The 12,553-nt window shown below is 43.9% G+C and overlaps 1 protein-coding gene across 3 annotated transcripts in view; it reads left to right on the forward strand.

Annotated features, from left to right (window-relative positions):
* The window catches only part of ATL1 (atlastin GTPase 1), a gene marked incomplete at its 5' end in the record, with an annotated part of 48,988 nt that continues 36,435 nt past the window's right edge, over positions 1 to 12,553 (forward strand). For 2 of the 3 annotated variants that reach the window (XR_014175044.1, XM_081948934.1), the window contains one exon: positions 1 to 91. Coding sequence is in view for 2 of the 3 variants with exons in the window: in XM_081948934.1 (XP_081805060.1) it covers positions 1 to 91 (91 nt within the window). Of the gene's footprint in view, positions 92 to 306; positions 681 to 12,553 lie in introns of those variants that run through there. The other variant, XM_081948935.1, reaches the window with a different exon arrangement.

The raw sequence follows: 12,553 nt of genomic DNA on the forward strand, positions 1-12,553 counted from the left end.
ATGGTGCTAGGCACGAAAAAACAATGCAGCCTCCCTCCGTACCCTAGTCCAAAATACAAAATACGAGTGATCGGCCGGGCGGAACAAGCACGTGAGTTTCGCACGTGGCTCCAGACTCTTCCCTCTGCCAGTCCTTAGAGCCCCGGGTCCAAAATAACAGGCGACGCGTCTCGGGCGACGCTTCCCATCTCAGGGTGTGCCCAAATTCCGCCGCACCGGTGGGCAGGCGCATACTGGTGCCGCGCCCCGCGATGCGCGCGTCCTCGTCCGCAGGTGCTCCGCAGCGCTATCAAGTCGTGCGGATGGTGCGCGCCGGGCTGGTTAAGAAGGGAGTGCGGTGTTTTCCGAGCCCCGTCCGGACACGTGTGCGTGGGGAAGCAAGCTCCGGCACGCCGTCGTAGGCTCTCTCTCTCTCTCTTTCTCTCCCTGCGGATCCGCGTTTGCGCCGGACGCGTCTCGGATACTCCCTGCACCCTCCCGCAGGAGATGCTCAGCTGAGAGACGCCTTTCTTAGCCAGGCAGCGGCGGCGGCGGCGGGTGGCGGCGCTTTCCTTCTTCATCTTAGCAACAGCGGCAGCCACCACCGCCGCCGCCTGGAGCCCGGCGGATCCGAGAGGCAGCAGGTAGCCGCCCGGGTGGAGGAACCATGGCCAAGAACCGCAAGGAGAGGAACAGCTGGGGTAGGTGATCAGGACCAGCCCCGGGAGTGGGAGGGCTGGCCTGGCCTGGCTCGGCATCTGGGCTACTTCCATCCGTAACTGATCGAGGGCCTGGGAGCTGCTGGGCGCAGGGCAGAGTCGGCCTTCCCCGCCTCCGCCCGTTGCATGCTCCGCCACGCCTTATCGCCGCGCCGGGACCCTGCCCGGGCTAGGCGAGAGGTGGCGAAGGGTCTCAGACGGCCCCGGCCATCGCTCCTCCCCGGCCACGGGCTGGACTGGGCTGGGACAGAGGAGATTGCTGTGTCTCCGGACCTAACGGATTTCGCTCCTGGCTTTATTTTGCTCCTTGATTACCCTCCGTTTTTTCCTTTGCTCCTTGGGCTTGCCCCTCTCCGGGGGTGGGGGTGGGTGGGCGAAGAGAAGCGGAAGGGAGACAATGGGGCGAATGGTGAAGTGCAGCTCCCGCTCCGTTTCATTGCCACGATCGTCGTCCGCCCTCTTTCCAAACCGCTAGAAGGGGGCGGATAGGGTGGGGTTTGCCTCGCTCTGGTTTTGATGGGTCTGTTCCACCATGGGAGGGTCTCTGAGCCTACGTTCAAAGCTGCTTAGTGGAAAAATAATGTCCCATTCAAGCAGCCCTCCTCCGTAGGGAGACAGCAACCTCTTTTGGGGATCATGGGAAGGGTAGTCCTAGCACATCTGGAGGCACCGGTTTGGGAAAGGGTCATCTAGCCTTCTTGTTTACAAATGGGCACAAAATAATGCAAGTATGGCTGTTATTTATATTATGCCAGTTGCCTTACTGGATTCAGAACCCTTCCTCAAAACAGGAAATTGGAGAGCAAAACCTTACACTTAATTCGGATCAGGAAGCCAGTTTTCCACATCAGGAAGAATTTTTCTTTAGACTGCAGTTTTATATGCTGTGGGGAGAAAGAAGAAAACGAGTAGTTTAATTTATTGGAAGTCGGCAAGGTGTGGCGTGCACACACGTTAAATAGATGTGAGTGAAAACCTAAGCATTTTAGTTAATTTGAATCCTGCCTCTCTTTGGAATTGTTAAAATGGCTAACAAGATACAGGTAATTTTTAAAAGCTCATGTTTTTTTAAAAAATATGTAGGTGATATCCAATGGATAAAGGATAATTCAGAAGATAGGGATGAAAGAGGATAGAAACATAGACTTTAGAGTTTGGATGGATGAAAAAGAAAAGGATTCTTAATGTCAGGAAAATGCACATAAATAGATGGGCAACAGTAGAATATGTAAAAATATTACTAGTGAATTGAGATTGTAATTACTTCCTAAGTGAGTCAGCAATGTGGCATGGTGGCAAAAAAGACTAACATAATTTTGAGTTCCATTATTAGAATTTCCCAGTCATACCAAGTCAAGGTTTCTTTTTTTTATTAGTGAACTGTGGCTGGTTCTGACACCCAATTTTATAGGTTAATAAAAATTCCTAGTGAATTTTTATGGGGAAATGTTAAAGGAGCTGACAGTGTATAACATGAAGAAGAAGCCAGGGATATGAGAGACTCAGCCACTCCCTACCCAGAAGATGCTGGAGTGTTTTTCATTTTTAATATGACTTACTACCATATATTTTATAATGATTGCTTTTATAATTGTTTTATTGATTGTTGCACACTGCCCAGAGTTGCTACATTGTGAGATGGGCGGCCATATAAATGTGATTAATAAGTAAAATAAATGAAGACATGCTCATTCTCTTCAAATATGTGGAAGGCTACCCAGACAGCAGAAACTTTTACATTTAAGTTACATACATACATACATACATACATACATACATACATACATACATACATATATATCTGTTGCACATTAAGGGTGTGTTTGCAAGATACAATAAATCACACAGTACTTAACTGTTCTAACCTATTGTTTTGTGCAAATCTAACCCATATGTTTAGTTGAGGGTTCCATGTTTTGTAGAAATCTGAAAAATTCTGTTATGTCATGGGCTGTCATGGGCTAAGCTCACGTAAATCCAGCCTAAAAGAAATATGTTTCTCTTTAAATTGTTTATAACATTGATTATCAAAGTCTTTCACTGGTATACAGTAAAATGATAAAACCAAAATTAATACCAGAGATATAAAATGAGCAACAGTTTTAACATATGTTTGTTTCATTTGGCTTAGCAGCAGAAAAAGCTAGTACCCTCACTCTGGAAAACCAAAAAGAATTCTGGATCCCTTACAGGTGTTATCTCAAATGATGTATCTTCTACTTCTGGGACAGCAAAGCCCCATTCACAACAGAGTGATCCACTATCTCTGGCATAGTGACCCCTTGGTCATTAGAATTCTGTTTGGGTTAAGGCACCAAGCTAAAAACCAGGAGTCCCACCTTAAGGCATGAAAGCTGGTTGGGTAACTTTAGGCCAATCATTGCTCAGTCGACTCGAGAAGGGTTGGAAATAAATTTGATAAATAAATTCTAGTCCCGCCTTAGGCATGAAAGCTGGCTGGGTGACTGGTCCAGTCATTCTCTCTCAGCCCAATGGAGAAAACAGAAGGAGAAAGGAATATTAGGTATGTCCACTGTCTTGAGCTGTTTTTATAAAATAATAAAGGCAGGATATAAAATACATACATACATACATACATACATACATACATACATACATACATACATACATATATACATACATACATACATGGTTAATCCAATGTGTTACTTCAGGCATTGTGGGCTTTCTCATTAATCTGAATTAGATTTTGGTATCATTGATAGCTACCAGCCTCAATTTTTTTTCATGATATCTCCCAGGGAATTTCATAGGAAAAGCACTGGAGAAAAAATAAAGTCATAAGAGATTCCATATATTTGTCTCTATTTCAAGGAGCATCTGTTTAAGACGAAATTGACCAGAAATATAGAACAGAATAGAATAGAATAGAACAGAACAGAACAGAACAGAATGCTTTATTGGCCAAGTGTGATTGGACACACAAGGAATTTGTCTTTGGTGCCTATGCTCTTAGTGTACATAAGGAGAATAAAATACTTTAGTCAAGAATAACAAGATACAACACTTAGTGATAGTCAAGTGTTTAAGATAACAGGGTTACAATCATAACCATTCTCTGAGATGGTTGTGAACATCACTACTAAAAGGTCAAGAAAAGCAAACCTGACTTGGGCTCCTCTTTTAGACTGACCAAAACGGGTTTAGCCCAATCTGAAGCTAGTTTGAAAATAATCAAGATAATCTGCCTCTCAGCTGCTTCCTCTAAACGAGAAGCCTCTCTCTCTCTCTCTCTCAACTGCCATGGAAAGTTAGAGACAGCAAGCCTATAATTTCACTTCTCAGAGGGGACTCCAATAATTATCTCCTTTAAGAAAGGAGGCATCTTGCTGTTTTAATGTTAACAAAAGCAGATCTGATAATCTCGTAATTTAAAGATACAAACCAGGTTGGAAAGAAGAGAGATTGCTGGGTAAATGCCATTCAGCCGCAGAATCAGTTACTTGCTTTGGTTCTCTCTTGCTAAAAATCAGGAGGGGGAGGTTAGGTGGTCACCTGCTGGAAATATTCTGATTTTAGATTTCCTACTTGTGGTATTTTTATTTACAGCCCATAAACTAGTTAGATATAATGTATACAAATGCAGCTGAAACAACCTTAAATTAAAACTATCTAGAATCAAAAATAAAATAGTAGCATCAACAGAGAAGAAAAGGAAGTTGCATTAACCCCATGGCTAAGAGTATAAAGCATTAATCTGAGCTGCATGAGCCTTCACCTCTGACCCCCACCTCCATTACAGATGTAATTTATTTATTATTACCTTAAATCTGCAGCAGTATTTTAATTAGCAACCTGAACAAATTTAATATGTTAAAATAGGTCTCCTGTGCCTCCCAGGGTCATCTTGTAATCTGCCAAGGAAGCTTTAGCTATGGAGTGTTTAACAGTGGCTCAACAGTTTAACAGGAGGAATTATTATCATTATTATCATTAATTAACTTCATAATGGCCACCCACTCCAACAGAAACTGCATGCATCTACACCTTATATTTGTGGATTTCCTAATAGAGCAAGCATTGAGTTATCTATCACTGTATATGTAAGCAGATGTATATCTCAGATATATTTAACATATTTTTCGGAGTATAAGATGCACCTGTCAGCTTCTGTTTCGCTATTTGCTTTCGGCTGCCATTGAAATGGGGAGGGGGGGCTGGTATTTGGGAGGGGAAGCTTAAGTACAGGAGAGATTGTAAAAAGGGAGTTTTAGTCTCACCGTCTACTGCGCATGCTGGAAATTAGTGCTTGGTGGCGGTCAAGGCCAACCGTCCTGCATACCAATCTGATGATGCTCCTTGAAGATGGAACTCACATGACACCTAAGGGATTTGCAGATTGGACACTGGGATGAGGGTTACCAGGAGGAGGGGGTTTGGTCACATATTGATATGTATGATTTCGCGCGCTTTTGCCTCAGATCTTGCTTTGCTTAGCTGCTATCATAGTAAGTAAAAGTAAAAGTACTCTTAATTCTGCAAAATTGAGTTAAGTGGTTTCTTTTTTGGTTGCTGAGGGAGGCCGGCGTGACAGCACCTTTCCCCCCCTAAAAGAGTGTGGAAATGTTGGTGCGTCTTATACATCGAATACAGCTATTTTTGGCCTCCCGAAGACCCGCCCATGCATCCCATTTTGGTGAAAAATGGGTGAAAACAGTCCGTTTCTCACCAAAGTGGGGGCGTTTTTGCCTTCCCCCACTCCCCAGAAGCACTTTGCAGGCTTCAGCAGGGTTGGGGGAAGGGGAAAATGCCACTGTTTTGGTGAAATACAGGTGAGAAACGGGCCATTTTTGCCTTCCCCCAACCCCCAGAAGCACTCTGCAGGCTTCGGCAGGGCTGGGGGAAGGGGAAAATGCCACTGTTTTGGCGGAAAACGGGGATATTTTTGCCTTCCCTGAGCCCTGCTGAAGCCTGCAGAGTGCTCCTGGGGGCCGGGGAGGACAAAAACTTTTTTTTCCTGATTTACCTCTTTGAAATCTTGGTGTGACTTATAGTCCGAAAAATATGGTATATATCTATGCTATGTTGCTCATCAAAACGAATGATCATCTTCTGGGCTTCTTGTTTTCATCTCCCAGTTTAAACTAAAGCTCTGATATCCACTGGTGATATCTAAGTACTAAACTAGGCCAATCCTTGATGGCTTTCTAGGTCAGCCTGAGGTTGCTGAGTCATTGATTGAGATGCAAACATCACCATGTGTTTGGTACTCATATAACATTTCTTAATAAACGAATAAATAAAAGTCTTGGCTAGCCGGTGTTTGTCTGGTACCAAATCATAACGGGCAACATTTTTGCTCCATGATCATATGTCTTTGAGTTCATCTCATTCCCAACCCATGAGTGAGATCATCTTCAGCCATCCTTAGCGTTAGTGACACTAGTCTTTTCCCCTTTAAGCCCAGATGGCATCAGAGTGATATTTATTACTCATTCCAGAATATACTGCTGTTCTTCCAGTCACTGTTTAACCTAATTTTGCTGCTGTCCTCCTAAAAAGCCAGATATTGTTGTGCTGATAGTCTATTAGAAATGCATAATATCACATGGCAGTCCTGGAAATGCTTTAATTCTATTGGCCTTCCTAATTTAGAAAAAAGCAGAACGATGGAGATAAGTCTGTTCTTCCTTGCCCTGTGCCTCCCAATCCATCGACACACTCATACACGCACACACATATGTATAAAGGAAATAGGAAAGGGATACTAAATGACTCAGCTGCCCTTGTGATTTTGAATTGAATTGAGTACTTTATTTGCCCAAGTATGATTAGACACACAAGGAATTAGTGTCTGATGCAGAACCTCTCAGTATGCACTCAAAGCAACAGAATCATCACCATCATCATACCAATAAAAAGGGGGAGAGTAAAGTATATAATAATGATAAATAATATAGCTTCAGCCATATTACATGGGTAAAGAATCCACTGGAATTGGGTGTCTAAAAAATCAGACAGATGTTTTTTTAAATTAGTGATTGGCAGTATACAGTCTGATTCATCCCATTTCTGATGCACCAGCACTGTGTTTCAGAAATGATTTTTTCCTTCCACTGCCTGGTGATGTTTGTCTATTTATTTATTTATTAAACAAACATATAGCTGCCCGTCTACCAAAGGCACTCTTGTTCAGAAGGGAGAGAATAGCAAAACCAAAGGACTTAACCAATTGCTTCATTTAAGAAACACTGGAGAGACATCATCAGAACAGATCTGTTGGCCAACATGTCAGGACAGAAACAATAGAAATAGGATTAGGATTGGTGATAGGGACAGCAAATGTCATGCCAATATAGACTTCTGCTAGCTCAAGTATAATGACATGGTTTTTGGAAAGACCTTTAGAGTTAAGATATGTTACTGAGGTCTTCCATCAATATTGTCCAGATGTTGTGGGACTACAACTCCCAAGATGCCTAGCCAATATGATCTTATTAAATCAGGAAATGTCTCATATAGATACTGAATATTGATTAATATGACGAATCGGATGCAAAATGGGGGAGTCTCTATGTGTCCATCCATCCATCCATCCATCCATCCATCCATCCATCCATCCATCCATGTCCCTATCAATCCCCCTTCCCATTTTCATAAGTTTTAAATCCTTGTATAATATTCTTTGTACATCAAGAACACTCTCCTCAAGCTCAACCCTTCCAAGACGGAGTGGCTGTGGGTACCAGCCCCCCGGTTCAGCCAATTAATTCCATCATTGGCCATTGGGGGCATTCATCTTGCCCCCGTGGAGCGGGCGCGCAATTTGGGCGTCCTCCTGGATGCCCGGCTGTCCATGGATGACCATGTGACAGCCGTGGCAAGGGGGGCGTTCCACCAGGTTCGCCTGGTGCGCCAATTGCGCCCCCTACTGGACCGGGATGCCTTGCGCACAGTCACTCATGCGCTGGTGACGTCTCGCTTGGACTACTGTAACGCTCTCTACATGGGGCTTCCCTTGAAATGTACCCGGAGGCTGCAGTTGGTCCAGAACGCAGCCGCGCGGGTAATTATGGGGAGTACTAGGTACTCCCATGTGACACCGTTCCTGCGCGAGCTGCACTGGCTTCCTGTGGTCTATCGGGTGCGTTTCAAGGTTTTGATAACTATCTTTAAAGCGCTCCATGGCTTAGGACCTAGTTACTTGCGGGATCGTATTCTGCCCCATACATCCCTGCGACCAATTCGCTTGCACAGAGAGGGGCTCCTCCAGGTGCCGTCCGCTAGACAATGTCGTGGGGCGGCGCCTAGGAGTAGAGCCTTCTCTGTGGCGGGCCCAGCCCTGTGGAATGACCTCCCTCCGGATATTAGGAATACCTCTGACCTCCGCTCCTTCCGTATTAAGCTTAAGACCCACCTATTCCAAGCAGCTGGCCTGGCTCAACTTTGATCTAACCATATCGCTCCTGACGGGTTTTTAACTGGGTATTTTAATTATATTTAATTTCTAGGGGTTTTATATACTGTATTTTAATTGTTTTTATCAATCGACCTCCTCCTTGTGTATGTTTCAGTGTATGTCTTTGCTATATGTTTGTTTTGTTTACATATTTATTTCGTATGTTTCGTTGTACGCCGCCCCGAGTCCTTCGGGAGAGGGTGCGGCTAAGAAATAAATATATTATTATTATTATTATTATTCTCCTAATGTCCCTATCAATCCCCCTTCCCATTTTCATAAGTTTTAAATCCTTGTATAATATTCTTTGTACATCAAGAACACTCTCCTAATGGTAAGATCTATAAAACAGTGGAATAGTCTAAAGTTGTAGGTTCTCCATGCAGGTGCATTAAGAAGAATCTAGATGGACATCGCTTGAGGATGATTTAAATTGATTTTCCTGCACATTGCAGAGAGTTGGTCTGAATTATCCTTGTGGTCCCTTCCAGCTTTACAATTCTATGATTCTGTGATCCAATTCAAAAGATTGATATATGTAATTCATTATTGTCCGTGATCAGAATTTGTACTACATTACTGTAAAGATAGCAGCCGTTCATGAAACCTTTTTGTAAGAGAGAGGAATAGGCAGCAAATGTGGATAGGCAGCAGGTTATGTAGACAAAATGCAATCTTGCATAATGGTGTCTTTAAGGAGTTGGAGGATAAACCAGTCTTGGCATTGTATATAGAGAAACATAGAATCATAAGGCTGGAAGGCATCTTGGAGGTATTCTAGTTCAATCTCCTGCCCAAGGCAGGAGTTCTTATACCATCCTGAACAAATGATTGTCCAAGAATTTGGGAGGTGACCTCTAGGGAAATGGGCAAGAAGTATTATATAAATGAAGAGGACTAAAACATTCCTTAAACCTTTGGAGTAAGGTAATACCACCCAGCTCTGTATTTCAACTCTTGGTGATCCAAGTGATGTTGTGGCCAGTGGCCACCCTTTTACTATGCCTAGAAGCTGTGGGGGCCTGGATGGAGGACAACAGGCTTTGACTGAACCCTGGTAAGACCGAATGGTTTTGGGTTCACAGAGCTCTGGGATCCTCCAGGACTTTGTCATCTTTGACTGTGGATGGAGTGGCACTGCCCCAGAAAGACCTGGTCCACAACTTGGGGATTCTCCTGAACTCGCAACTCCTGTTCAAGGAACAAGTGGTAGTCTTGGCAAGGCGAGCCTTTGCACAACTTCATGTTGTGTGCAGCTGCAGCCTTTCCTGGACCAGCATTCCCTGCCCTCATTCAGTCCGTAGTCACTTCATGAGTGTGGACTACCGTAATGCACTCTACATGGGAGCTACTCTGAAGAGCATTTGGAAGCTACAGCTGGTGCAGAATGTGGTGGTGTGGGTAGTTTTGAGGGCCGCAAGAATGGCCCCTGTGACACCATTGCTCCACGAGCTGTACTGGTTACCAATCCGCTTCCGTGTGCAATTCAAGGTATTGGTGATCACCTTTAAAGCCATTCACGGCATGGGTCCAGGTTGTTTGAGGGACCCTCTCACCCTACTGGGATTGTGTTCTGACCGAGGCTTCCCAAGACCATGAAACAAACTCCTTGTCCCGGCAAAAACCCCTTTTATTAATTTGCTGTGAATTCTGCTCATTCATAGCCGGCAAAGTCTTTCAAAGGAGGATTTATGGTCGCAGACTTTATCTGGTTTGGAGAACTGATAGGCTGATATCTGCAGAACTTGGCAAGGAGTCTCAGAGAGTCACATCCACCTGTGGCCTTATTCCCAAGTCAACCCTTGTTCTTTGGCTATTCCATTCATCTGGCAATTCTGTGCATGTGCACACTGGAATAGGCTCCAGCTGTTCGTTTTCCTCATTGATGTCTGACTCTGAAGGCAGCTGATAACTGACATACAACTCTGGCCCCCTCTCTGCCTCCGACCAGAGCCCTCATCAGAGCCTCTCCCAATCTCCAGGACTGGCCGATGTTCCTCCCCAACCTCCTCACTGTCCACTGGCTGCTGGCGGGCCACAACAGATTGGCCTATACCACTCATATGGGCAGGAGGGCAATGCTGCAGGTCCCGTCAGTCCGAGTATTCTGGCTGGCGGGGTCCAGAAGAAGGGCCTTCTCTGCTATTGGCAAATGCAGATGGTTGATTGGGTAATAACAGATCCCACGATTTGTTTTTAACTTTTTATGTTTCAGATTTTATGTACTGTAACTGTAAGCCGCCCTTTGGTAAGATGGGTGGCCAATCAATCATCTTGATTCACAGGGCTAGAAGAGGAAGAGAATATAGACCCAATCAGCATTGCAAGATTATCTTAATATAGCTTAACTCATTAAAATATAGCTCTAGTCTTCCTGTGGAGTCTATTTCTTGATCTGCTACTTAGTGCTACATCATAGATGGAGATAGGATTTCCTGCATGGTTTTATCTGAGAAGCTCATAGTGCAACAGTGTGTATGCTTACCCGGATAAATATGTATTTTTATGGGTATGTGGGAAATGTTTAGTTAATTTAAAGTAACATGTACAGACTATGATTGAAACCTTACCCTCATGGTGAACTCTTTATGTAATCTTAATGGCATAGTTATTAAGAACTCTTAGTAGTTAGCTGAACTCAGCCAGCTGAAATATGTGAATAATAAATAGCAGCAGTTGCTCGCTTGACAGCCTTGTTGTTTTAAGGCAGTATTTCTCAACCTTGGCAACTTTTAAGATTTGTGCATCTCAACTCCCAGAATTCCCCGGGCAGCCAGGAATTGAAGTCCACATCTCTTAAGAGTTGTTGAGGTTGAGAAATACCCAGTGTTGGAATATATATTTATAGCTCTAGGTTGAGCTGTGGAGTCCTTGGTACTCTCTGAGCCTGACTGTTTTCTTGCAGACGTTTCATTATCAAACTGGGCAACATCATCACTGCTCAATAAGTTCTAGCACTGATGATGTTACCTCGTTTGGTAATGAAATGTCTGCAAGAAAACAGCCAAACTCAGAGAGCACCAAGGACTCTACCAAGGAAATGACTAAGTAGGTTCTGTTTCCACCGTTCTATTCCATGTCTTGAGACAACAAGCAGATCTTCAAAGATTTTTGCAATGTCTTTAGGGTGGGAGCCACATCTATCCCTGGGAGGATACCACCCCAAAGGAAGGCAGCACCACATTTTATCCTCCTTTAGCTACTACGATGGGGGCTGTCAACTCGGCAATTGCTAAGTGAAAGCACAACTGTGTGATTTTACTTCAGTTTGCCTTTGCTTTGCAGATCCGGATTGGTTGTAAACCCCAAAGGTATTTTTTCCAAGAGGCAACTGGACTTTCTGGTTTTTATTTGAAGATGTTTCGCTTCTCGTCCAAGAAGCTTCATCTTCATCATGGTCGTCCCAAACACCTTTGGGACAACCATGACCTGGTTAACTGATTGGTTGTAAAGGTACTTCACCATCGTAACTGTGAACAGTTGCTAAATGAGGTAGTCACTAAACAAGGGCTACCTTTATAGAGGCTATGTTTCTTAAGTCCTGATAGTTCACATTGATTAATTGAAGGGACCTGCAGTGTACCCACTCTACCGATGTGTATTGAATGGGCAGAAACAATCAGAGTTAGCGGTCCTTTAGATAAACTGGTCATAAAGCCTTGGGGGGGGCTATGTAAGTGCAGCATTAACCCCCACCACATAATTAATATTTTATAAACCGCGGTGGCGCAGTAGTTAGAATGCAGTACTGCAGGCTACTTCTGCCTGCCTCCGGCTGCCTGCAATTTGGCAGATTGAATTTCACCACACTCAAGGTTGACTCGGCCTTCCATCCTTCTGAGGTGGGTAAAATGAGGACCTAGATTGTTGGGGGAGATATGCTGACTCTGTAAACCATTTAGAAAGGGCTGTAAAGCATTGTTAAGTGGTATATAAGTCTAAGTGCTATTGCTATAAGTACAATAATAATACAATACAATACAATACAATAGCAGAGTTGGAAGGGACCTTGGAGGTCTTCTAGTCCAACCCCCTGCCTAGGCAGGAAACCCTATACCGTTTCAGACAAATAGCTATCCAACATCTTCTTAAAGACTTCCAGTGTTGGGGCATTCACAACTTCTGGAGGCAAGCTGTTCCACTGATTAATTGTTCTAACTGTCAGGAAATTTCTCCTCAATTCTAAGTTGCTTCTCTCCTTGATTAGTTTCCACCCATTGCTTCTTGTTCTACCCTCAGGTGCCTTGGAGAATAGTTTGACTCCCTCTTCTTTGTGGCAACCCCTGAGATATTGGAACAATGCTCGTAATAGCTGGCAACTAGAATAAGCAGCTGTGACATAATTTTGGTATTTAGCTTTAGCATGCTGATGATAGGATGAAGATTAGATTTGCAAAAACCACGTGCTCTGTTGTTTAATATTAGGAAATGGTTT

Source organism: Natrix helvetica (genome assembly GCF_964273705.1).
Source record: "Natrix helvetica genome assembly, chromosome: 1".
Classification (NCBI taxonomy): Eukaryota; Metazoa; Chordata; class Lepidosauria; order Squamata; family Natricidae; genus Natrix; species Natrix helvetica.